The 24,057-nt window shown below is 46.4% G+C and overlaps 1 protein-coding gene across 3 annotated transcripts in view; it reads left to right on the top strand.

Annotated features, from left to right (window-relative positions):
• Positions 1-21,196, top strand: part of ABCA6 (ATP binding cassette subfamily A member 6) — a 61,076-nt gene extending 39,880 nt beyond the window's left edge. For 2 of the 3 annotated variants that reach the window (XM_065908634.1, XM_065908632.1), the window contains exons 24-40: positions 945-1,142; positions 2,482-2,655; positions 2,882-2,995; positions 6,008-6,127; positions 7,769-7,846; positions 9,029-9,120; positions 10,659-10,776; positions 11,795-11,912; positions 13,484-13,575; positions 13,803-13,981; positions 14,772-14,847; positions 14,921-15,015; positions 16,128-16,247; positions 16,645-16,785; positions 18,834-18,913; positions 20,451-20,506; positions 20,638-21,196. In XM_065908634.1, coding sequence (XP_065764706.1) covers positions 945-1,142; positions 2,482-2,655; positions 2,882-2,995; positions 6,008-6,127; positions 7,769-7,846; positions 9,029-9,120; positions 10,659-10,776; positions 11,795-11,912; positions 13,484-13,575; positions 13,803-13,981; positions 14,772-14,847; positions 14,921-15,015; positions 16,128-16,247; positions 16,645-16,785; positions 18,834-18,913; positions 20,451-20,506; positions 20,638-20,739 — 1,953 coding nt within the window. In that variant the 3' untranslated portion in view covers positions 20,740-21,196. The remainder of the gene's footprint in view (positions 1-944; positions 1,143-2,481; positions 2,656-2,881; positions 2,996-6,007; positions 6,128-7,768; positions 7,847-9,028; positions 9,121-10,658; positions 10,777-11,794; positions 11,913-13,483; positions 13,576-13,802; positions 13,982-14,771; positions 14,848-14,920; positions 15,016-16,127; positions 16,248-16,644; positions 16,786-18,833; positions 18,914-20,450; positions 20,507-20,637) is intronic. The other variant, XM_065908633.1, reaches the window with a different exon arrangement.
• Positions 21,197-24,057: the final 2,861 nt, after the last annotated feature.

Here is a 24,057-nt window from a genome sequence, read left to right as displayed (position 1 = left end):
AAAGCCCCATAACACAAAAACTTGCCATCTAGTCATGCCTTAAAATGTCTTTATTTCTGATTGAAGGATAATCGCTTTACGGGATAGCGTTGGTGTCAAACGAAGCAGCCATCGGCACACATAGACGCCCCCCTCCTGAAACTGCCCCCTCCCCGTCGTCTCTCACTCCTCCCCACCCTCGAGGCTGTCTCCTCTGTTTGAGGTCCCTGAGGCACACAGCAGATTCCACTGGCTATCATTTCATCTAGGCGTTTTTAAGGGTACACTTGGGAAGTGTTCAGCATATTCACACTGAGTCAGATCTCTGGAATTCTTCTGTCTTGCACAATTAGCACTTTATCTCTGCCAAACAAGACTCCCTGCTCCCCGCCCCTCGTGGCCCTCCTGACCCCCGTTCTGCTGCGGCGCCTTCTGGAAATCTGACTTGTGTCAGCGGATCACTTACCGGCACATCTCTCGTGCCTGGCTTCCTTCCTGCTTCCCTTCCTGTTTCCCTGACACCCCCTCAGTTCACGCATGTTGCTGCGTGTGACAGGACTTCCTCCTCTAAGGGTGAATGATTCTGCTCGTGCACACCCCCTTATCTGTCTGAGGATGTGTGGCTGCTTCTGTCCCTCGGCTCGTGTGAACAGCGCTGCTGTGACCAAGTGCAGGCAGGTCTCTGCTTTCAGTTCCTTTTGATACATGCCCTGAAACAGTTTCTGAATCATTTTTCTCTTCTCTTTTTTCCCCTCGGAGTAGAAGCTCCACGTTAAGTGATCAACAACTTCTCCCCCGCACCTCTGTGGGTGGAGATTGATGAACTAGATGTGCACGTTTGATTTTTCAGTCCTTCCAGAAGCACGTGCTTTTGTGATGGTCGGTATTTCCTTCCTTTTTTACAAATGCTCACCGGTTTTAAGCACTTGACTACATGGATACCGGTAATGAATTGTTTTGTTGAGGTGGCATCGACCTACACCGTCACATCAAGGTTTTCTGGTGTGACGCTGCGCTGCTGCTCCCAGGCCCCACCAAGCGCATCCTGTTTGCAGGGCTACATGCTGTTCTGGACGGGGCTCCCCGAAGGGTCGTTGTTCCTGTTCATTGTCATGTGCAGCCTGTCTCCTTACATCGCCATGAACAGCGTCAGCGATTACAAAGTAAGAAGGGGGAGGGGGGAAGAACAACGCCGGGGCCTCAGTCATTATGTGTTAAATGCTATGGGTTTTCTCACAGGAAAACACTGTAATGTGTTCAACTCAGATAATGCAGTTCCATATTACTTCTATCATGTCAGAAAAGTTCCTTCTAAAAGCACAAAGTGCTAGTTACTTCAGAAGGACGGGAAAAGGGCAACAGTCTGGTGGGCACTCCAATTAATCTAAACCTTCAAAGGGGAATATGATAAAACTTTCAACCACATCATTTCCTAACCACAGGGAAGAAGTCACTGATACTGAAATTGAAGGCCACAGTCAGGACTTTAGTCCACCTGCCGCTGTGCAGAATACAGTTTTTCAGTTGTATTTGTGTTGGGTCACGTCCATTATCAAGGCAAGACAGTCATATCAGATTTAAAGAAGTAATATCTTACCATCTGAGTCAGTAATTATCCAGGAGTATATTTAGATAATGGAGAATTTACTGTTCTTCGGATGACAAGATAGCATTTCTTTTGAAGGAGACTGATTCAGGCTTTGATCATTAGGAGGCTACTGTTCTATTTATTCTTCAAACCTACCAGATAAAACAATTCTCATGTTTAAACGTCCATCTGGATGCAACTGGCTCTTTTGTCATCAGTTTCCTAAAAGCAGTGTACACGTTATTAAGATATTGAAAAAGTGAAAGTGAAAGTCGCTTGGTTGTGTCTGACTCTTTGTGACCTCATGGACTCCATGGAATTCTCCAGGCCAGAATACTGGAGTGGGAAGCCTTTCCCTTCTCCAGGGGATCTTCCCAACCCCGGGATCGAACCCAGGTCTCCCACATTGCAGGTGGATTCTTTACCATCTGAGCCACAAGGAAAGCCCAAGAACACTGGAGTGGGTAGCCTATCCCTTCTCCTTCAGATCTTCCCAACCCAGGAATTTAATCAGAGTCTCCTGCATTGCAGGCAGATTCTTTACCAACTGAGCTTTCAGGGAAGCAGATTAAAATATTAAAATTTTAAAATGTTAGATTTAAAAAAATTTTAGTGACTTCCCTGGTGGTCCAAGTGGTTAAGACTTCACCTTCCAATGCGTGGGTTGAGGTTCGATATCTGGTCAGGAAGCTAAGATCCCATGTGCCTGACAGCCAAAAAGCAAAACGTAAAACAGAAGCAGTATTGTAACACATTCAATAAAGTCTTTGAAAAATGGTCCACTTCAAGACACTTAAATTTTTTTTTAATTCATTAGAATATTAGATTATATTTGCCTTTGAAAGTCACCTGGTGTGTTTGTTTTGGATTTGAATTCCAACTGAATCCATGTATCTGCTGTGGTTTTCCATCAGAAGAGAACCAAGGCCCAGCTGTGGATCTCTGGCCTCCTCCCCTCTGCGTACTGGTGTGGGCAGGCGCTGGTGGACGTCAGCCTCTACAGTCTCATTCTCCTTTCCATGTATTTGATTTTCTACCTAGCAGACATGGTATACATTTATCTCACAAGTCAAGTTATATTTGCTTTGGTAAGTAACAATGGCACAGGCAATATCTTATACAGCAATTCATAGTAAACGTTCACATTGATATAGTTTCATATAATCATGAAGTTTCCACTTTTAGTTGGTCACAAACCCAAACAGAAAACATGCAGAGTGCATGTGTAATAAGAAACATAAGCAACTCTTGTAACCTCTTCCTCAGTTCATATTTCATTATTTTAACTTTGGTATTTCTTTGTATTATCTTCAGGTTGTCATGACGCTTGGTTATGCAGCTTCACTTGTCTTCCTGACATACGTGATAGCATTTATTTTTCGTAAGAGGAGAAAAAATAGTGGCCTTTGGTCATTTTGCTTCTATGTAGTAAGTACTTACACAAACCATTCTTTTTTAAACTTTCAGTGTAACATTAAACATAGTCACGTTTGCCTTGAGCAATGGGGACAATCAATACCTTAAAATCACACCCGAGAAAGGGGAGTGGGCGTAACATATTACGGAGTCAGTGATGGATGTTCCTGGAGAATTTGTGTATGAACTCGACTCGAATTTACAGAGAAGATTCGTGTGCTATGCCTGCTAAGTCACTACTTTCTATCCGACTCTTTGCAACCCCATGAACTGTAGCCCGCCAGGCTCCTCTGTCAATGGGATTCTCCAGGCAAGAACACTGGACTGGGTTGCCATTTCCTTCTTCCCGACCCAGGGATCGAAACGGTCTCTCTTACATCTGCATTGGCAGGTGGGTTCTTTAGTAGGGCCACCTGGGAAGCCCCTGGGGTCGCAGAAGAGTGGGACATGAATAAGCAACTGAGCACGTAAGATCACTGAAAACTTGGATGGAAATGTTAGTCTAAACTCTGGGGTTGCCTAGTCTCAGCATTTCAGGTGCCTTTTCGCTGAACTCCTCAGCTGCTGGTGGAATGTCTGTCTTGCATACACAGCTCTCAGTTCTTGGAGTAGGAGTCTTGAAATTATGAGAGAAACCCAACCAAAGTCCACCTGCTAAGAAAATGCATATGATATCATCCACTGGTTTCTGTAAGGAGTTGGCAGCGGATTGTCCTGGTCAGCAGCTAGCTGTTGACTCACCCTTTCTCAGCGGACAGCGTTCTGATTTGGCATCTCTAGATAGTATTGAGTTGGCCAAAAAGTTAAGATGTTATGGAAACACCCAAGTGAAACTTTTTGGCCAAGCCAGTATTTCTCGGTATTCAGCTGATAGTGTCTGTAGAAATACTTTATTTGGAAGACCAATTTTGAGACACAGTCGTGAACATTTGGTGCACCAAAGTCTTTCCATTCATATTTTGCTGTGGGAACTCTTTTTTTTTTTCCAGCCAACAGACTTAATAATACTGCACAATATAAACCCAGAAGCTGGGTAAGCGGAACAGATGTCAGTCTGACTGACAGTTGATTTCTTTTAGCCCACATTCTTGGTTTGCATGTGTCCAGAAAAGGTGGACAGAAAATCCGTGTGCACACTTTGTGTCTTCTTGTCGTTTCGGCTCTGAATTTGTCTTTTTCGGGGCTGGTGTTCGAGCGGCCTCAGGGTTATTGGCCAACAGGGGCTCTGATAGGTCTGCTCCTGTCAGAGTGAGTGAGGACTCCACTGTCCCAGCGTGAGCAGCCTCGGAGACGCTCTTTGAGCTGACTGATCTTGAGTCAGCAGCCCGGAGTCGTGCTTCCTTTTTCTTTATGTCTTTGCCCACTTGCTCCGCTGGCTCTCGTTGAGCAGAAACCACTCCAGGCTGAGATTTAGTAAATGCACACGCCTGCTGCAGTGTGTCGAGGGAGCAGGCAGCCGCTGGGTTACCAGGCACTCACCACTCACCCTGTCTGCAGAGATCCGACAGCCTCTCAGATGAGGACTCTCAGCATCGCCGGCAGAACCGCGCCTTCCCCTCAGCTTTCACTGCAGAAGCAGGCCAGGGCAGGGGCTCTCCTCACAGATGTAGCCTCTGCAGTGACGCTTTCGGTTGGGAAAAATGAGAAAGGATTTTCTCAGCAGATTTCAAAGTGTGTCAACTCCAACAGCATAGGACAGCGCTTCCAGAACTCGAAACGTCAGACTCTGCCAGAGCGGAGCTTCCGTGTCTGTCCACTGAGAGAGCAGAGACCATCCCCCGTCTCCCCGCCCCTCGCCAATTCTGTGCATAGTAACACAGGAAGGGCTGGTGAGGCAGACTCCCCCCAGCGCCTGGGAGAAGCAGACCTGAGTCTGCACTGTCTTATCGTGAATTCCTCCTGCAGAATTCCTCAGCGGCAAGTGAATAAACGAACAAACAAGCAAATTTGGCTTTATTGTTTCTAAGGAGAGTCATGATAATACCAAGGCCTTTTCTGTTAGGTTTGTGGATTAGTATGATGACTAAGACCTCACATTCGTGTGAATAAGCAAGCTTTAGCAAATAAAGAACCATAGCCGAGAACTGAACTTTCGACACCGAAAAAATGCATTTTTCAAATCGAAATATATCTTCAAATGATTGGAGATCTTTTTTCCCTTTATTGCCAATTAATTTTAAACTTATTATGGGTTAAAATAAGACAAAGCAGTATTGCAAAAACTAAGTTTTGCAAACTAAAAATTTCTTTGTTCACAATATAAAAAGTACACCATAGTGTTACAGTGTCCTACTTGTTTATATACTTTCTGATTATTTTCTTTTTTCTTTGCATTTGTCTGCTTCATTTTTTATACCACTGAAGAGTAGCCACATATTTATGGAATGTTGAAATATCAGATTTGAAAAATAATGAAGATTATCTAGTATAATTCTCCTCATTTTATGGAGGGAAAAAATTAAGTATTCTGTTTTTGGATTTTTTTTCTTTGATGCTTTAATCCTTTATAATTTCTTTTTTTAAACTTTTTAATTGAAGTGTAGCTCATTTGCAATGTTGAGTTTAATTTCTGCTGTTCAGCGAAGTGACTGTTACATACACACATTCTTTTCCATTAGGGTTTATCACAGGACATTGGATGTAGTTCCCTGTGCTGTATAGTGAGACCTTGTTTATCCGTCCTGTACACAATCGTTTGGATCTGCTAGTGAAGTAACGTAATTAAAGTCACACAAAAATTAGTGGCAGACTCGGGATAAAACTGAGGTCTCAGTGAGTCTGTTTGAACAATTTAGCTCTCACCTTCGTCTCCAGATTTTCCCTTTAAGAATTTTCTGTTGGGAGCTGAAGGTCATACACTTTCTCATAACAAAATCTCCTCCCTTCCCTTCTCCCTTTGAAAGGAGTGTGTCCGCACAAGGGAACATTCCCATGTATTTGATCAGAACACCTGCATCTTAAGCATTTCCTCAAATATCAGTGCTGAGTGTGTGTGGGGCTAACATGTCTCCCCTTGCCTTGCAGATCACAGTCATCACATTTGGCATCACTATGATATTTGGGCCAGACGTCCCTGTCCTGATAGCTTGCATGGCTTTAGCTCCCTCAGCAACCTTGAGTGAATTTATAACTTTTTTGCACGTGGTAAGAAATGTTATCAAATGTGCCATTAATTTTGAATGTGCAGCCTATTAAAGCACTTTGCCTAAACCTATGAAAACAGACAGCGGGCTGGTGTTTTCCTGGAAGCTGAGGTGGGAACCGAGTGGGTATCTCTTTGGGGTGGTAAAAATGTTCCTAAATTGAAATATGGTGATGCTCTTGCATCTCTGCTAATTTACTAAAAATCTTTAATCATACATTTAAGATGAATGAATTTTATGGCATGAGGATTTAACCACAATAAAGCCATTTTGAAAGCTTTGCCAGGAATTCTCTGGGGGTCAGCAGTGAGGACTCAGTACTTTTGCGGTGGAGGGCCCAGGTTCAATCCCTGGTCGGAGAACTAAGATACCCAAAGGCATACTGGGCAGCCGAAAATAAAAATAAAAGCTTCTGCCACATGCACTTTATGAAACGTAAACACTGTCAAATGTATTTAAAACGAATGCTAGATGGAAAAACTTTGCCTGATTCCATGGGTATTCATTATCCAGGTGAGTGTATACTCACATACAATAACACTTACTCATTGACAAATAGAATTAAACTGATGCTGAAGCGCCAATACTTTGGCCACCTGATGCGAAGGTGGTCATTTCCACTCTTTAGCAATGACCCCGATGCTGGGAAAGATTGAAGGAGGGAGGAGAAGGGGACAATGGAGGATGAGATGGCTGGATGGCATCACCGACTCAGTGGACATGAGTTTGAGTAAACTCCGGGAGCTGGTGATGGACAGGGAGGTCTGGCGCGCTGCAGTCCGTGGCGGGGCCGGTTTATGCTGAGTCCTGACGAGCGTCGGGCGGCGGGGGCGGCGGGGGCGGCGGGCGGCAGAACGGCCAAGGCGGGGATGCAGGAGAGGGTGCTCGGGGCACTGAAGAGGCAAAGGCACTTCACACAGAAAGAGCCAGATGGCGAGGCGAGCGGGAGAGCTCGGCCAGGAGCACGCCGTCTTTCCGGAGGTCGTGGCTAAGAGGGAGCCGCGAGGGCTCCCCTGACCCCGTGTGCTCCCAGGGACCCAGAAAGTCAGCTGCAAAGTGTCCCTTCCCTTCACTGGCACTGTCTGGAATTCCCGACTGCAAACTCATTCCTTCACGCAAAGCCTTTCTCTCCTAAGATGTAAGTCTCCCTGTGAAGCGAAATACACCAACCAACGTGTGTCACACATGGTTGGGGAGGAGTGAGTGACTTTCTGAACGCGCCGCTGATGAAGAAAGAATCCCAGGATGGGACTAATTATTGTGGTGGAAACAGTCGCCCCTGGGATCCAGAATGGCTCCTGGGGGCATTTAGGGCAAAGAAGGTAGAGCCCTAGAATCATTCACGGTGTAGACCCCTCTGTCTGTTACACCTGAGTAGACGGTCAGCAAACATTAAACCAAAATATCAAGGAAAAATAGAAGGAAGAGATGGACAGACTTGGGTCACCTCGGAGAGGCAGGCAGGGCTGGGTAGGGGTCCTCTCTTTTCTCTGTGGAGAATTGCTTGTCACCAGGGCACAACAGGGGAATCAAACTTAATGAAGGAAATCTCCAATATGTAAAATTCCCTGTTAATTAAATGCGAATAAGAAAGCTGATGAATTTCCATTGAGCCTTTTTTTTTTTTTTTTGGTCTTTGCAGAGAATCCATTCATACAGGATGAAACATCAAGACGCAAATTTTGACCTGAGTGCAGCTGACTTTCTAGTGTGCCTAATAGTAAGACAGCTTTTCTACCTCACTGCCTGCTTTTTTTTTTGGGGGGGGGGGGCAGGGCTTATCATTTACTGTAGTAACTCTTTGATCTTGTCTGAAGTGTGCCAGCTTTGAAAGTGTTTTTAATATAGTCTTAGACAAAGCAATTACATTCAGATACAATTCTCCGTTCTAGTTATTTCTTATATGCATGAATGGACTGTGTAAATCCAGAATGCAGTATAAAATTAGATTTTCTTATTTATCCTGTCTACTGCCCCCTCCAAATTTGAGAGTTTGTAAAGAAATCCATGCAATACAACTTAAATCCTTTGCAATTAGAGATAAACAAAGCAAAAGTAAAAAAAAAAAAAAAATGAAAAGGGAAAATGATTATACTGGTGTATATGGACTGAAGAAAATCAGTGTCTTTGCATATGTGACAGTACTTTTCTAGGCATAGATCAAAAATAGTAGTCCTTGACCTCATGGGGCTTAAATTCTGATGGAAGGAGGCAGATAATAAACTAAATAAATAACATGGGGTGTGAGATGGATGGACTTCAAAAATAAAAACCCGCAGGAGGCAAGGAAGCGAGCCTTGGGGACATCACAGGGAGGAATATTCCCGGAGGAGGTGGGAGAGTGACCCTGACTTGACCCAGGGTCAGGCAGGCCGCAGGGTAGCCACAGGGGAGAGTGAAGGTCACAGAGGTGACCAAGCTGAGTGTGGATGAACGGAGGGGTGACTGGGAGATCCTGGGTCACGTCCAGGACTTTGATCTTACTTTGTAAGAGCAAGGAGCCAGCGGAGCTTTCAGGAAGTGCTGTGATCTGATCTATGCTCTAAAATATGGCTCCCGTTGCTGTGTTGAGAGCAGATGTTTGGGGCAAGGGAAGAAGAGGGACCCACAGCCAGGGGCTGCGGTGTTACTGTCAGCGATTGCTGTCTGGCTAGGGTGGGGGCAGCCCTGAGTTCTGGGTGACTTTGAAAGGAGAAACAGGTCACAGGTGCTGACAGACCGGATGTAGGTTGTCCATCAGGGAGAGAGAAAGGAGGCGGGTCCCCAGGCTGGATCGTTACTGTGGAACTGGTCTGTATGGATGCTTCAGACCTGTTTTATCTGAAGACAAGAGACCCAAACTATGATTCAGACGTTTCTGATGTGAACTCACCCCTCAGTGTAACTGCTTCTTTGCTCCTAGCCTTACTTTCAGGCTTTGCTCTTCATGTTTGTCCTGCGATGCCTAGAAGCAAAGTGTGGAAAGAAAATAATGCAAAAGGATCCTGTTTTCAGGTTGGGATAAAAGTTAATTTCATACTTAATATTGCATTTTAATATTTCTGGGGAGTGGCTGCACCCTCAGCCTCTTAATGCTGGTTTATATTGACAGTATAAATGGCGTGATGATTTTCAGCATGGTCAGTGGATTCCTGGCTGAACTGCCAGGAAACGGGACACCTAGGCAGAGGCGTCCCTTGTAGCTCAGTTGGTAAAAGAATCTTCCTGCGATGCAGGCAACCTGGGTTCCATCCCTGCATCAGAAAAAATTCCTGGAGAAAGAAATGGCAACCCATTCTAGTGTTCTTGCCTGGAGAGTCCCAAGGACAGAGGAGCCTGGCGGGCTACAGTCCATGGGGTAGCAAGAGTCAGACACAACTGAGTGACTAAATCACCCCCAGGCAGAGTTCTGCCATCAGTCAGCTGAAGGGAGCTTTCAAGCTCTCAAATATTTAATGAGAGCTCAAATACTTGTTTGACTTAGTATGAATAGAATGCTAGATTTCTAACTAAAAAAAAAAAGATATTCTGTAAGCAAGAAAGGTTTACTGTACAGCACAGGGACCTGTGGTCAGTATCTTATAAGAACTAATAGTGGAGAACAATCTGAAAAATAACCAGTGTGTGTACGTGTAACTGAAGCACCTTGCTACACACAGGAAGCATTGTAAGTCAGCTCTACTTCAATAAAATGTATATGAAGAGAAGCATTTTAATGAGGACTCAGATACGCCCTTTTCCCACTCAGGAGGATCTCACATGCCTGACCAGAGCGATAGGATGGGGTTGGCTCGGCAGCACAGCTCAGAGTGTTTTAGCAGGGGGGAGACTCCAGCCTCCCCTGAATACTGGAGTCCTGGAGTGGGCGGGTCGCCGTCTCCTTCTCCAGGGATCTTCCCGACCCGGGGATCGAGCCCAGGTCTGCTGCACTGCAGGCAGAGCCTGAGCCACAGGGAAGCCCCGAACAGTAAAGGACGCCAGGCAGATACTGGGTGTGAGTCACGTGGGCTCAGGGCCAGCAGAGAGGAACGCAGGGGGCCTGGTTTTCAAAGCAGCGGCAGTACTTGCTGAGAAATTCGAAAGGGTCAGAGCCACTCTTTAGGAGAACCGCAGCAACACCTAGAAGGGGATTCGGTTGCAGGGGTGGACGTTCCTGGCAGAAGAAGACATGATATTCATAGTCAGCATCATCTCCAGTTTGTTGAAAGCACCACGGTGAAATCACAGAGAAGCTGATTTTTTTTTTACTTTTTATTTTGTATAATGGTATAGCCAATCACAATGCGATAGTTTCAGATGAGCAGCAAACTGCCTCAGCGCTTCGTATACCTGTATCCATTCTGCCTCAAACTTCCCGCCCACCCAGGCTGCCATTAAACAATGAGTTCCTTGTGCTTACAGTAGGAGCTTGTTGGTTATCCATTTAAAATATAGCCATTTAAAATATAGTCTATGGTGGGGGGAGTGGAAGGGATAGTTAGAGAAGCTGATTTTTGATACATCTTTGATACCTAGCAAAAAATCATGTGCTGTATATTTCATCTTTTCTGTAGAATTTCCCCGAAAAGCAGAGATGCTCGTTCAAATGCGGAAGAACATGCAGGTGAAGACGAAGATGTTCAAGCAGAAAGAATAAGAACAGCCACCGCCCTGAACACGTCAATAGAGGAGGTAGGGACACAAGTGGCAAATGAGTTAGTGGAATATTCAGGAGCTCAGGAACAGAGGTTAATGTGCTGGGTTTTGTTTAGAAAGTTTGGAGTTCAGGGTGTGTGTGCGCTCAGTGGTGTCTGACTCTGTGACCCTAGACCAGCCCGCCAGGCCCCTCTGTCCACGGGATTCTCCAGGCAAGAACACTGAAGGGGCTGTCATTTTATCCTCCAGGGGATCTTCCCGACCCAGGGATTGAACCTGTGTTGCTTGTATCTTCTGCACTGCAGGCGGGTTCTTTACCACTGAACCACCTGGGAAACCATGCTTTTATGTAATTCCTAAATATGCAGGCACGTCTTTCGAAGTCCTTGATGTTCAAAGAAGAATGGAAATCAGACTGGTTTTATCTTTTTTGTTTTTTGAGTAAAATGGACTTGGATATGTAGAGCTGCAATTTCAAACCCCCAGTTTCATGAGTCAAAGAATTAATGTGAGATTTGTTATAGAATGCCGGGTAGAGATTAAGATTTTAAGGATTACTCTTTGATTTTGATATGGGAGGTGTTCATATGAGTTTAGATACCTCTGTTACTGGAAGACGAGAAGCCAGCCTGAAATGGTGCTGTTTACTCAGTGCACTGATTTTTTGTTTGTGTTATAGTTTAGATTCCACGTATAAGTGACTTCATGCGATATTTGTCTGTATCTTTCTGACTCACTTCACTGACGTCACTTACATCATCTCTAGGTCCATCCAGGTTGCTGGAAATGACATGATTTGATTCTTTTTATGACTGAGTAATTTATATATGTATATATACATATATACATATTCTTTATTCATTCATCTGTTTTTAGCAAGAAGTATGGTCAACATCCACGAATGTATGTTACATTTGAGACAAGAAATGTGGATTGCCCTCAACACAAATGTGGTTTGATTCGTGACAGAGGGCAAGAGAGGTTCCAAGAGGCAGAGCATAGAAATGAAAAGTGACTGCTGCTTAAGAGGAAATCACTCTGTCCTGTATTCCAGAAACCGGTCATAATTGCTAGCTGTCTGCACAAAGAATATGCAGGCCAGAAGAAAAGGTGCTTTTCAAAAAGGAGGAAGAAGACAGCAGTGAGAAACATCTCCTTCTGTGTTAAAAAAGGTTTGGAACAGTCAGTGTTTAAATTCGCCATTGTTTTTAGAAATACCCATTGAACACTGAGGTTAGCGACACTGTTGTACTTGCTGAAACATTCATTCACTCATTCAACATATGTTTTTTTGAGTGCACCAGGGGCTGTTTAAGAATCTGGAAATATAATTATGAAACAAAGAGACAAATGCGTGAGAGCATAGTTTTTACATCCCCAGAGGGGTCAGTAAACAAAAATGACTTATCAAGAGAAGTTTCAGATGTCACACTGGCAGGTTCTATGGGGAACAGTCAAATCTGTGAAATGACCTGAGTGACTCGGGGCCACATTCACTTAGGGTTGAAATCTGAAAGCCTCAGTTGCTCAGTCGTGTCCAACTCTTTGCAACCCATGGACTGTGACCCACCAGGCTCCTCTGTCCATGGGATTCTCCAGGCAAAAATACTGGAGTGGGTTGCCATTGCCTCCTCCAGGGGATCCTCCCAACCCATGAATTGAACCCAGGTCTCCTGCATTGCAGGTGGATTCTTTACCGTCTGAGCCAGCAGGGAAGCTTAGGGTAGGGAAGACTTTTCTTGAGCAGAGACGTTTAAGCCGAGATCCAGGTGAGAACAGGCTTCAGGTTGGTGTGGTGGTAAAGAACCCACCTGCTAGTGCAGGAAATACAAGAGACTTGGATTCGATCCCTGGGTCGGGAAGCTCCCCTGGAGGAGGGCGTGGCAGCCCTCTCCAGTGTTCTTGCCTGGAGCATCCCGTGGACAGAGGAGCCTGGCGGGCTACAGTCTATGGAGTCACAAAAGAGTCAGACATGACTGAAGCGACTTGGCAAAGCTCAGCACTAGGTGATAAGAAGGTGCCAGCGATGTTAGTGTGCAGAGATAAGAGCATCCCAGATGGAGGAAACAGCGCGGGCTCAGACGCAGGCCTGCCTTTGGAGTGGGTAAGGCGCTCAGAGAGGCCAGCAGATGCTCTGTGAACTGAAGGAATGCTCTCAGAGGTGAGCAGGGCCCGCGGCGTCCAGCATGAAAAACAGCGGAGTTTAGATATTAGGCCAGTTGAACAGAATGCCCCTAGAGGGTTTTTGTCACCATTTAATTGATACTTTGAAAAATGTTTCACCCTGGCTATTATTTGTCCATGAATTTGGGTGGTGGACAAGCTAAGAGGCTTTCATATCATTGTACCATCTCAGATGAAGGATGTTAATGACTCCGACACAGGTAGTGGAGTTTGAGATGGAGAGAAGGTGCCTGACTCCCCAGGTCTAGGAATTACTGAGGTACTCAGCAGGTCAGCCATCTGCCATATAAAAAATTATGGGCACATTTTTCACTGGAAAAGTAATCTGGAAAAAGACCCATGTATGGACAGCAAATGTTAGTCTCTAAGCTTTTTTTCAAAATGTTTTATATAATTATAGGGTTTAAAGAACATGTTTTGGTGACATGGATTTCTTATATGATAAAAAAATTCCAAATGGCAGTGGAGATGAACATGTATCTCAGATAGTTGCTGAAGAAGCAGATTTATGTTATTGTTTTACTTCCAATACTGATTCAGGCAGGTGCCTGTCTTTCAGGAGAAATTTTGGGATTGCTGGGACCTAACGGTGCTGGTAAAAGTTCGTCTGTTAGAATGATATCTGGGATGATGACGCCAACAGCTGGAGAGGTAGTGCAAATGAAGATGTGGTTTCCGTTCCCCAAATAGACATGCCATAATAGATAGAGGTGATGTCCTTGTGAGCCTATACTGTGAGTAAATAGTTTTCTGCAATAAACATATGGGGTGACTTCTGTAATATTTCTTCGATGTTCATTAGCCACAAGTCAGTTTCTCGAGGAATTGTGTGGCTGAAGACGAGCCTGCACATTTCTGAAACCAGCGCCCTTTCTCAGGTGGAGCTGACGGGGTACGGTTCAGATCTGGATCAGCAGGGGGACACCAGCATCCGGTTCCTGGGCTACTGTCCCCAGGAGAATGTGCTGTGGCCCAGCCTGACCACGCGCGAGCATCTGGAGGTGTTCGCTGCTGTGAAAGGGCTGCGGCGAGCGGACGCCCGTGTGGCCATCTCACGGTACTGCGCGCCCATGAGGCTCCTCTGTGCCATCCTGATACAGAGTGGGGAGCAGGGGGGACAGTTCCATCTTCGGGGAGCAGCAGGGGTGCAGAGGGGATGGAGGCCAGGGGCCAAACTCTGCATCCCCGGCTGGGGGACCCTTAAAAAGTAAACGGCGTAGAATAATAGTGTTCAGTGATACACAGGGTGTCACTAAACTGTGACACAAATGAACTTATCAAAGAAACAGGAACAGACTGTGAGAACAGACTTGCGGTTGCCCCGGGGAACCTGGGATATGGGGGGATGGAGGGAGAGCCTGGGCTTGGCGGGTGCAAGCTCTCACACACAGAGTGGGTAAATAACAGAGTCCTACACAGCACAGGGAACTCTATTCAGTGTCCTGGGTTAGACCCTAAGGGAAAAGAATATGGAAAAGCATGTGCATACATATACCTGATTCAGTTTGCTATACCGCACAAATTAACGCAACGTTGTAAATCAGCTACACTTCAGCAAAATAAATTTGAAAAAATGTTGAATGAATGAATAATCATCTATTTCATTAGAATTCAAGTTAGTTTTAAAATTTTTTTAAGAGATGTAAATCTTTCATGTTCAGAATAAACTTTATTTGATGGTTAGATTTTTAAATTTTTTTTAACTGGGGGAGAATTGCTTTACAATGTTGCGTTGATGGTTAGTTCTGAGGGTGATGGAGCCAAGGAGGGGACCCAGGGCCATAACCCCGGTGTGGGGTTAACCTTCTCCCCACATCCTCTCCTGATCTCACCCTGTTTCCCACCAGACTGGTGGACGCCTTCAAGCTGCACAAACAGCTGAACGTTCCTGCGCAGAAGTTACCGGGAGGGGCCGCCAGGAAGGTGCGTGTGTGCCGCGGGCCCCCTGGAGGGTGGCGGGCGGCGGCAGGAACAGCCCCGTGTCTCTGCCTTGCAGCTGTGTTCTGTGCTGAGCCTGCTGGGAGACCCGCCCGTCCTGCTTCTGGATGAGCCGTCCACAGGCTTGGACCCCGCGGAGCAGAAGCAGCTGTGGTGAGCGGCGCCCGCGGGGCCAGGAGGCGGGACCTTCTGTGAAAGGAGCGTTTTTAAGTTGACCTTGGAAAAGCAGATCCACTGGCCCCTAGCTGAGCGGAGACAAGTCACCGTCCTAGGGAAAGCAGGGTTTAACAAGTAGATCCTCTCAGGGGCTTCCCTGGCGGCTCAGCAGTAGAGAACCCACCTGCCGATGTAGGAGGCTGGAGTTTGGTCCCTGGGTCGGGCAGATCCCCTGGAGGAGGGCATGGCCGCCCGCTCCAGAGCTCTTGCCTGGAGAAGCCCATGGACAGAGGGGCCTGGCGGGCTGCAGTCCACGGGGTCGGACACGACTGAGCGACGAAACAGCGCCTTCTCTCATAGTGGACCACCTTCAAGTGGATTCACGTGGGATTAGAAAATCCCTCAGTGTCTCGCTGGAATTTTAGGTCTTGCGATTTGGAATGTAGATTAATTTTGCCAATTATTGAGATGTCTGTAACTTTTTCCTTAGAAACTATTAGCTTGCGAATACATTTTCCTCCTTTGATTTTTACCCCCCTGCCTTTAGCTAACCTGTTAAATTTGTTGATCTAGACTTTCTTTTAATAGTTTTAAAATTCTTCTTATGTTCCTATTGAGGACTTTATATTTGCAGTTATAAAATTCTCCAATCCACTTTCATATTTGTGTCTGCCCAGTATTTTCCCAACTTTTTCAAAGAACTTTGTTATGGAAATTTTATACAAATGGAAAGAGAATCACGTGTGACTCTGTTAAGCCAAATGCTCTCTGTGTAAGGCCAATCTTTCTTCATCTTTGCCTCCACCCACTTCCTTTTGCTGCTTTCCATTTATTTTGAAGCAAATCCTAGGCAGCGTATCCTTCATTTGTAAACATTTCAGTTAGCTTCTGCAAAAGAAGTGAAATTTTTTTTTCAACTTAACCAGAATGCCATTAACACACCTAAAAAGTATTATCAAAACCTTCTATGTAATCACATTTTCCTGTTTTTTTTTTAATTTAGAATTTAAATATGATTCATGAATTGTATTTTAGCCATAAAATTTCCCTCCCATCTCTCTTTTTCCTCACCCTCATAAAATACGGCGTTACTGTTGGGGCTCATTCAGGCAGACGATCCAGACAGCCGTTAGAAACACGACGAGGGGCGCCCTGCTGACCACCCACTCCATGGTCGAGGCGGAGGCCGTGTGCGACCGTGTGGCCGTCATGGTGTCTGGGAGGCTGAGGTGGGTGCCGACCAAGCCTGCTCTCGATTTCTAAACGAGACTTGCTGTGAAAGGGCCAGGCTTGCCCAGTGGCTCAGCAGTAAAGAATCCGACATGCAGGTTCGATCCTTGGTTCTGGACGACACCCTGGAGAAGGAAATGGCAACCCACTCCAGTATTCTTGCCTGGAGAGTCCCACGGACAGAGGAGCCTGGCGGGCTACAGTCCGTGGGGTTGCAAAGACCTGGACACGGCTTAGTAACTAACACAACAATATGAAAAGGGCAAAACCACTGTAACCAGCGAAACTCTTCCCCCCTCCTGCAGGGACCCCTTTCCCTACATCTGAAATTTAAGAATAACAGGAAAAAATCCCAGGGGTGAGATTTCCCCAACGTGCCTTTCTTTTTGTTCACAGATGCATCGGCTCCATCCAACACCTGAAAAACAGCCTCGGCAAGGATTACATTCTGGAACTAAAACTAAAGGAGGCTTCCCAGGGGACGTCGGTCCACACGGAGGTTCTGAGGCTTTTCCCGCGGGCCGCCCAGCAGGAAAGGTGAAGGAGCTTGTGGCTGTGGAGGAGCGGGCTGGCCTCTCCTATCTGTAGTTCCTTCTTTGCTCTGTGAGCGCTTCGGGGCAATTAGACCTCAGCAGCAAGAGAGGGACCTCAGAAACAGATTTACGTCTTCCCGATTAGAGGAGATTTGTGAACGTCCCCAGAACAACGTGTCCCCCCGGGGAGCCTGGGGACACCGACCCGGGCCTTTGCGGCCACCCGAGGCTGGTCCCCAGGTCTGGACTGGGCTCGGGAAACAGGAGAGGAAGTGCTGATGGCTTGAATCTGCACAGAAGTGTCGCCAGCCTGGGGCACCTTCCCGGGGCTTCCCCATAAATATTTAAAAGGTATAAGTATTTACTGTTTTAAAGATACAACTACTTAGGGTGAATCAGCCCCATCAGAAACAGCAATTGGGATCATCAAAGGTGATCATCATCACCTGTCCCTTTAGTGGCGTTTTCCTGCCTCACAACGAAGAACAGAAGGGGGTGTGTATGTGAGCACAGAGACACAGGGGTGTGGTTTCTCAAGGCGGGGGCAGGGAGCTGGAGCAGGAGCTGAGTTTGAAATTCCTCGGGGGGAGAAGCCACGGAAGAAGCAGGGTGTAACACCCAGCACAAAGCAACAGAACATCCAAGGGGGGTGCGGGGACGCGGGACTCAGTCCCATTCCCGGACCTCAAGCCACAGCTTTCATGTAGACAGGCGGGGAGCAGGGTTGGGCGAAGACTGGGGTCTGAGCAGCTTCGGGGCGGCCGGGGGGCTTCACAGTCTGTTGGGAACGAGCCGCGCGTGGGGCCTGAGGTCTCAGCAGAGGTGGGACAAGGGGACGGGGGCAGAAATCAACCCTGGCACTTCTCCCCTTCGAGCTGGGTCAACTGCAGATTGGCACAAGCGTCGGCCTGCCTCCCTCAACAAGGATCAAACCGGGTGCTGCTGCAGCTGCGGGCCTCCAATGCCCCCTAGAGAGTTCCGGGTAGAGGGCAGGCATGCCGCGTCTGTGCTCCAGGGAAACAGGACCGGTCCTCAGATGGTTAGATGTCCTCAGGAGCCCATTTTACGAGCCCAACTCTTGCACCTCCCCACATCTAGAAAAGCACTAACCGCCTTCGTGGCGACAATGGCTCCTCGTGGTCAGCAGCAACCGTCACGAGACCAACAGAAGCCTCTGCAAAAACCACGTGCCTGACTGCATGTACCCCCCTCCAGCAGAATCACCTCCACACTGACCTTGCCCGCTGCCTCTTCTGAGCAGCGTCTCAGAGCGATCTCAGGCGCTGTCTCTCAGGCTACAGTCCTCACTTCGCCCCAAATCAAACTTAACTCACAACTCTCATGTTGTGTCTTTTTTTTTAAGGGTAAAGCCATCTCAATCCCCTCACTACTGTGACCCTCACTCTCAACCACGTGTCTCTTGCCTTCGCTTTCTGGTTACAAGGATGAAATATTGGGATTAGCTCTAAATTATTCAAGCTCGGCAAAGGGATTCATTCAGAATGTCTGTGTTTCACGAGGAAAAGGTTTGAATAAACTACACTGAGCATTGTTGTTGTTCAGTTGCTAAATGGTGTCTGACTCTTTGCAACCCCATGGGCTGCAGCATGCCAGACGCCCCTGTCCTTCACCATCTCCTGGAATGTGCTCAAGCTCATGTCCATCGAGTCGGTGATGCCATCCAACCATCTCATCCTCTGTCGCCCTCTTCTCCTGCCCTCCATCTTTCCCAGCATCAGGATCTTTTCCAATGAGTCAGCTCTTGGCATCAGGTGGCCGAAATGTTGGAGCATAAATGTAATTATACTGGATCATTTCCAGGAGAATTATCTCCAACCGCCAGCCAACAAAGCCACTGCAAGAAGTATCTACTGAAATTTATCTTATTGTTTCATATTGAAGCCAAATGTTAATTTGCACTAATTTTATTTGTTAATAAAATTTTTAAAAATAATAAAATTTATTTACTAACTTTTAATATCAACTTTTATTTTGATGGTCATTTTCCCCCTTGAAACTCAAGATGAAGTGTGACACTTTTTCTGTCTCCAGGTACTCCTCCTTCTTGGCTTACAGACTGCCTGTGCAGGACGTCCAGCCTCTCTCTCAGGCCTTTCACAAGTTAGAGACAGGTAAGAATGGCCATTTTTAAATAAAACTTTTGAAGAATTAGTTCTTACCTTAATTATGTTCATTTTTCAATTGATGTACAGATGATTTACACTATTATATTTGTTTCAGGCATACAACACGGTAGTTCAAAGTTTTTGCAGATTATACTCCATTTAAAATTATTATAAAATACTGGCTGTATCCCCTGTGGTGTACAATATGTCCTTGCAGTTTTTTATTTTACGTGAGATGCATATTTATACAGCACACCTTCTTCATCCATTCATCTGTTGATGGACACTTAGTTTGCTTCCATATCTTAGCTATTGTAGACAATGCTGGTTTTGAACACTGGAGTGTATGTATCTTCTTGAATTGGTGTTTTCATTTTCTTTCGCTATACATCCAGGAGTGGGATTTCTAGATCACACTGGAGTTCCATTTTTAGAACGAGTTGCAAGCTAAGAGACATTGGGTAAAGCCACGTAACCCCTGTGTGTCTAGACGGCTCGTCTCTAAGTGAAAGGTAGTATCAGTGGCCACTTGGCAGGATTACTAGGGGGACTGAGCAAGTTCATCTGGAAGAGCCCAGAGCGGTGCCCGACTCCTCATGTTTGAGACGAAAGAAATCTGGTTTGCTTTCTTGCTCTTCCTAAATGTAGACACACCTGCCTACTCCTGCGCCAGGGCTTCGCACTCTAATCCTTCTTCCCGGAATTCTGCTTCTTACATATCCAGGCTGTTCCTCACTTCTTTTAGGTTTATGCTCAATTATCAGCTTGTTACTGTGGCCTTCCTTAAAATCATCCTGGAAAAAGAGCACCAACATGTTTCCTAGATATTTCTTTTCTCCAGAGTAGCTACTATTATTTACTTTATTACACATGTCAGTGCTTCTTTAGAATGCAGACGGCATGAAGGCAGGGGTTTAGGCTTTGCCGGACCTCTGCTGCTCCATCCCCGGAACCCAGGGGTGGCTCGTGCATTGAGGATGCTCAGCGTGTAAACGCTGAGCTGTGGGCCCGTGAGTGTCTATGGAGCGCCTCTGATGGCAGGTTTCCTGGTGGGGAGCCCGGTAGAGAGATGGGACTGCAGAGGAGCTGGCTGTAGCACAGTTACGCAGGACCTTGAGGTCTTTTTGAAGGGAATGGGATGGAATTGCAACCTTCCTCATGTGTAAGAATGTATCGGTGAGTTCCTCAGTCCCTCAAGAAACTCAGCTGTCTCCCCAAGATACACACAGGAAGTAATAGGTTGGCTATGAAGTTCCTTTGCGTTTTTCCTTAAGATGTTACAAAGGAACTTTGTGGCCAACCCAGTAATAAACCATATTATCAGTAAGTGATCTGAGAAAATTCTAATATCAAGATGAGTTTAATATGTATTTATACCGATACTTTGACTTTTCACTATTTCATTCTTTCACCAAGCATTTGTTCATTCAGTTCTGTGTTCCATTCATATTCATTACTGACACTTTTATTTCAGATGACTTTGAAAAGATGGTTGGTAATAAATAAATTGTAAGCATCTACTACCAGTCTATTTTTTTTTCAGTGAAACATAACTTTAACCTGGAAGAATACAGCCTCTCTCAGTGCACCTTGGAAAAGGTGAGTCATCCCGTGTGATCTGGTGTCGTTCCTGTAAATTTCACATAAAGTCCCATGCATGTTGCCTGTTTCTTTTGAGGCCAATCAACAGCTTGCTCATTGTTTTTCCTTCTTCTCTGCCTCCCACTCAGGTGTTCTTAGAACTCTCTAAGGAGCAGGAGCTGGGGAATGTCGATGAAGAGGTTAATACAACCATGAGATGGAAACTCCTCTGCCCCTCAGAGGGCCCGTGAAGCCTCCAGCCCGATCATTCTCTGTTGATGTTATTTAAGCTCATGTCGCACGTAACAATTAGCAGTATATATAATTTTAAAACGGCTTCCCAGTTGGTGCCAGTGGTAAAGAACCCGCCTGCCAATACAAGAGACACAAGAGACGCGGGTTCAATCCCTGGGTCGGGAAGATCCCCTGGAGGAGGGCACGGCAGCCCACTCCAGTGTTCTTGCCTGGAGAATCCTGACGACGGAGGAGCCTGCTGAGCAGCACAGGGAACCGGTGCTCAGGGCTCTGTGGTGACCTAAACGGGAAGGAAATTCAAGAAGGAGGATTTGTGTGATTATGTGTAACCAATTCTCTTTGCTGTACCATAGGAGCTCACACATTGTGAAGCACCTATGCTTCGATAAAAATGAATAGCAAAGACATAGACTTTATAAAGTAAAACAATAAAATAAAACATTTAAAATTGTGTAGTGGAAAGGTTGTTTCTGTGTGGTGTGAAACAGATTGCTTTCCAATTTTAAGACGGTAGTTAGGCCAAAGGTGAGACAGGGAAAAGAGATGTCGAAAACCTAGCAAACTTCCAGTAAAAACCTGACTAGAAGGAGGGCCATGTTTGAGCAGTGTATTGGCTGAAAGTTACCTAGAGCTTAAAAACAGGTACAAGTTCTTTGACGTTTTTTTAATGGAAGTATAGTTGGTATATGGGGCGTCTCTGATAGCTCAATTGGTTAAAAAAAAAAAATCTGCCTGCAGTGCAGGAGACCCCAGCTCAATTCCTGGGTCGGGAAGGTCTGGAGTAGGGAAAAGCTACCCACTCCAGTATTCTTGGGCTTCCCTTGTGGCTCAGCGGGTAAAGAATCCGCCTGCAATGCAAGAGGCCTGGGTTCGATCCCTGGGTTGGGAAGATCCCCTGGAGAAGGGAAAGGTTACCACTCCAGTATTCTGGCCTGGAGAATTCCATGGACTGTATAGTTCATGGGGTCACAAAGAGTCAGACACGACTGAGCGACTCTCACTTCCTTAGAGCTGATGTATGATATTAGTGTCATGTATACAATGAGTGATTCAAAATTTTACAGATTATACTTCATTTAAGGTTAGTGCAGACATTGGCTCTCTCCTTGTGCTGGAGAGCGTGTCCTTGCGGCTTATTTATTTACACGCCGTGGTTTGTACCTTCTGACCCCTTTTCTTTCCCTGCTCCCCTAACCCCACTGGCAACCACAAGTTTGCTCTCTGTATCTGTGAGGCATTTCTGACTTGTTATGTTCAGTCATTTATTTTTTAGATTGCACACGTAAGTGATCGCATATTCACCCTCTGCTACCCTGCCCAACAATCCCTAAATTTTAAAATTCGACATGGCCCCGTTGGGTGCCGACGCGCTCTTTGTCACTTACAGTGAGGAAAGGGACGTTCCAGAGAAAATCACTCGCCAGCACTGCACCACCCGAGGAGCAGGGCTAAGGCTTCAAGGTCAAGCGTGCTGAAGGTCGTCCTCGGGGCTGGGGAGGGAGCGCGTGTGTCCAGACGAGGCCGTGGAGGGAAGATGGGTGGAGACTCTGAGTGTTTACGTCTCCCAAGGAGCGTAGGTTCAGATACACTGTCCAGCGTCTCAAGGTGAGCACCAGTAGAACAACATGCCGGGAGGCTCTCCCTCAGAGAACTTTCCAGATGAGAAGAGGACAGAAGAGCAAGGAGAGGAAGAGAGGAAACACAGTCTGCGTAGGATGGAGAAGTGGAAAAGCACAGGCAAGCTTAGTTTAGACACCAGCCCATCAAGCAGCCGGATGGGATGCACTGTCGATCCTACGACTTACATTCCTTGTGGAAAGTAAAAGATGTGCAGAAGTGGTGAAAGAAAAATAAGATTATTCTGCTCCATGAGACATTACAGAGGGAGATGACATGGTTTAGTTGCTAAGTCATGTCTGACTCTTTTGCAACCCCGTGGACTGTAGCCCGCCAAGCTCCTCTGTCCATGGGGTTGTCTAAGCAAGAATACTGGAGTGGGCTGCCATTCCTTTCTCCAGGGGATCTTCCCAACCCAGGGGATTAACCCACGTCTCCTGTGTCTCTTGAATTGGCAGGCAGGTTCTTTACCTCTGAGTCACCTGGGAAGCCCAGGCGGATCATAGAGAGAGGCTAAAAGATACCCAAGAAATGGAACTGCAAATAAGATTGGAGGACAGTAATGTCATACAAAGGAAGTGGCAACACACAAAAAAAGTTCATAAAGCAGGACCAAGTAAAATATCCTTACTATATGTTTAAGAAACAAGGAAATCTGGGGAGAGTATCTACCAAAACCCAAATGCAGGCAGTGCAGCTTGGTCAGGAAGGGTGAAGGGCAAGAGCAGAGAAGATTCTGGAAAAGAGCAGCGTTCCCCGCCTCTCTCTATCAGGCTTCTGGGCATGCTCTCTCAGCAGATCAGGTCCTTACACTCTGACCTGATGCAGTGTTGAGGGCTGCACACAAGTCCCACGGCCCCAGGTACCCCGTGCAAATCGCCAGGAGAGCCCAGGGGATGCTTTAGCTCCACGCAAAGGACAGCATCTGACTTCCGGCCCTGGAGGGTATGGTTGCAAAACACGGGAGGCAAAAGTCAAGGAGAACTGTAAAACGTTCGCGCCTCCCGTGAGACTCGTGGAGGGAAAGAGACACGCAGGGGGCAGACGACACAGCGCTGGTTGTCTGAGCTCCCGGGCTGAAGGCGGGGTTTACCCCCGGTTCTGTTCCTCTCCAGCTGTTCCATTTTGTGCAAATTATTTAAGCTCAGGGGCTCAGTCTACTCATCTGTAAAACGGGAGCGATTATAGGAAGGCCTGGGCTTTCCAGTGAAGGGGATACGCTATGCATCGCCCTGTACTATAATTAACGGGGCTTCTTTGAAAAATAAGAATGACTTTCTCGTCACCCCCAGGTGAAGGGTTGGGAGCAGTAGAAAGCACATCGTGGAAAGACACCTTGAAAACAAGACGTTGAAGTACTGCTGTGACTGATGGAAAACCATCAGTGACGGTTCCCGTAACCAGAGCCTTGATGGAGTTGCTGAGAAATGGCATCACTAGCCAAAAAGCTGAACAAAGTCCAGAAAGACCTGAAGGTTTGACACTGAGGACCGTGCGTTGTACATCTTTATCCCCCATCTGAGATTGTAAAGAACTGATACCTCTAGAGCTGGAACAGGGAGTAGAAGTTAACCGTAAAAGGCAAGCGAGGAGTAGGATCTGGGCTTTTGCCTGCGAGTGGCATCAGCCCCCTGATCCCCACATTGTATTTCTGAGTCTTCTTTTTCTTTATCCTTCTGCAGCACCGCTCCCTCGGG

The sequence above is a fragment of the Muntiacus reevesi genome, chromosome 18, assembly GCF_963930625.1.
Source record: "Muntiacus reevesi chromosome 18, mMunRee1.1, whole genome shotgun sequence".
Taxonomy (NCBI): Eukaryota; Metazoa; Chordata; class Mammalia; order Artiodactyla; family Cervidae; genus Muntiacus; species Muntiacus reevesi.
Note: the sequence above shows the minus strand (reverse complement) of the source record. Positions and strands in the feature narration are given on the sequence as shown.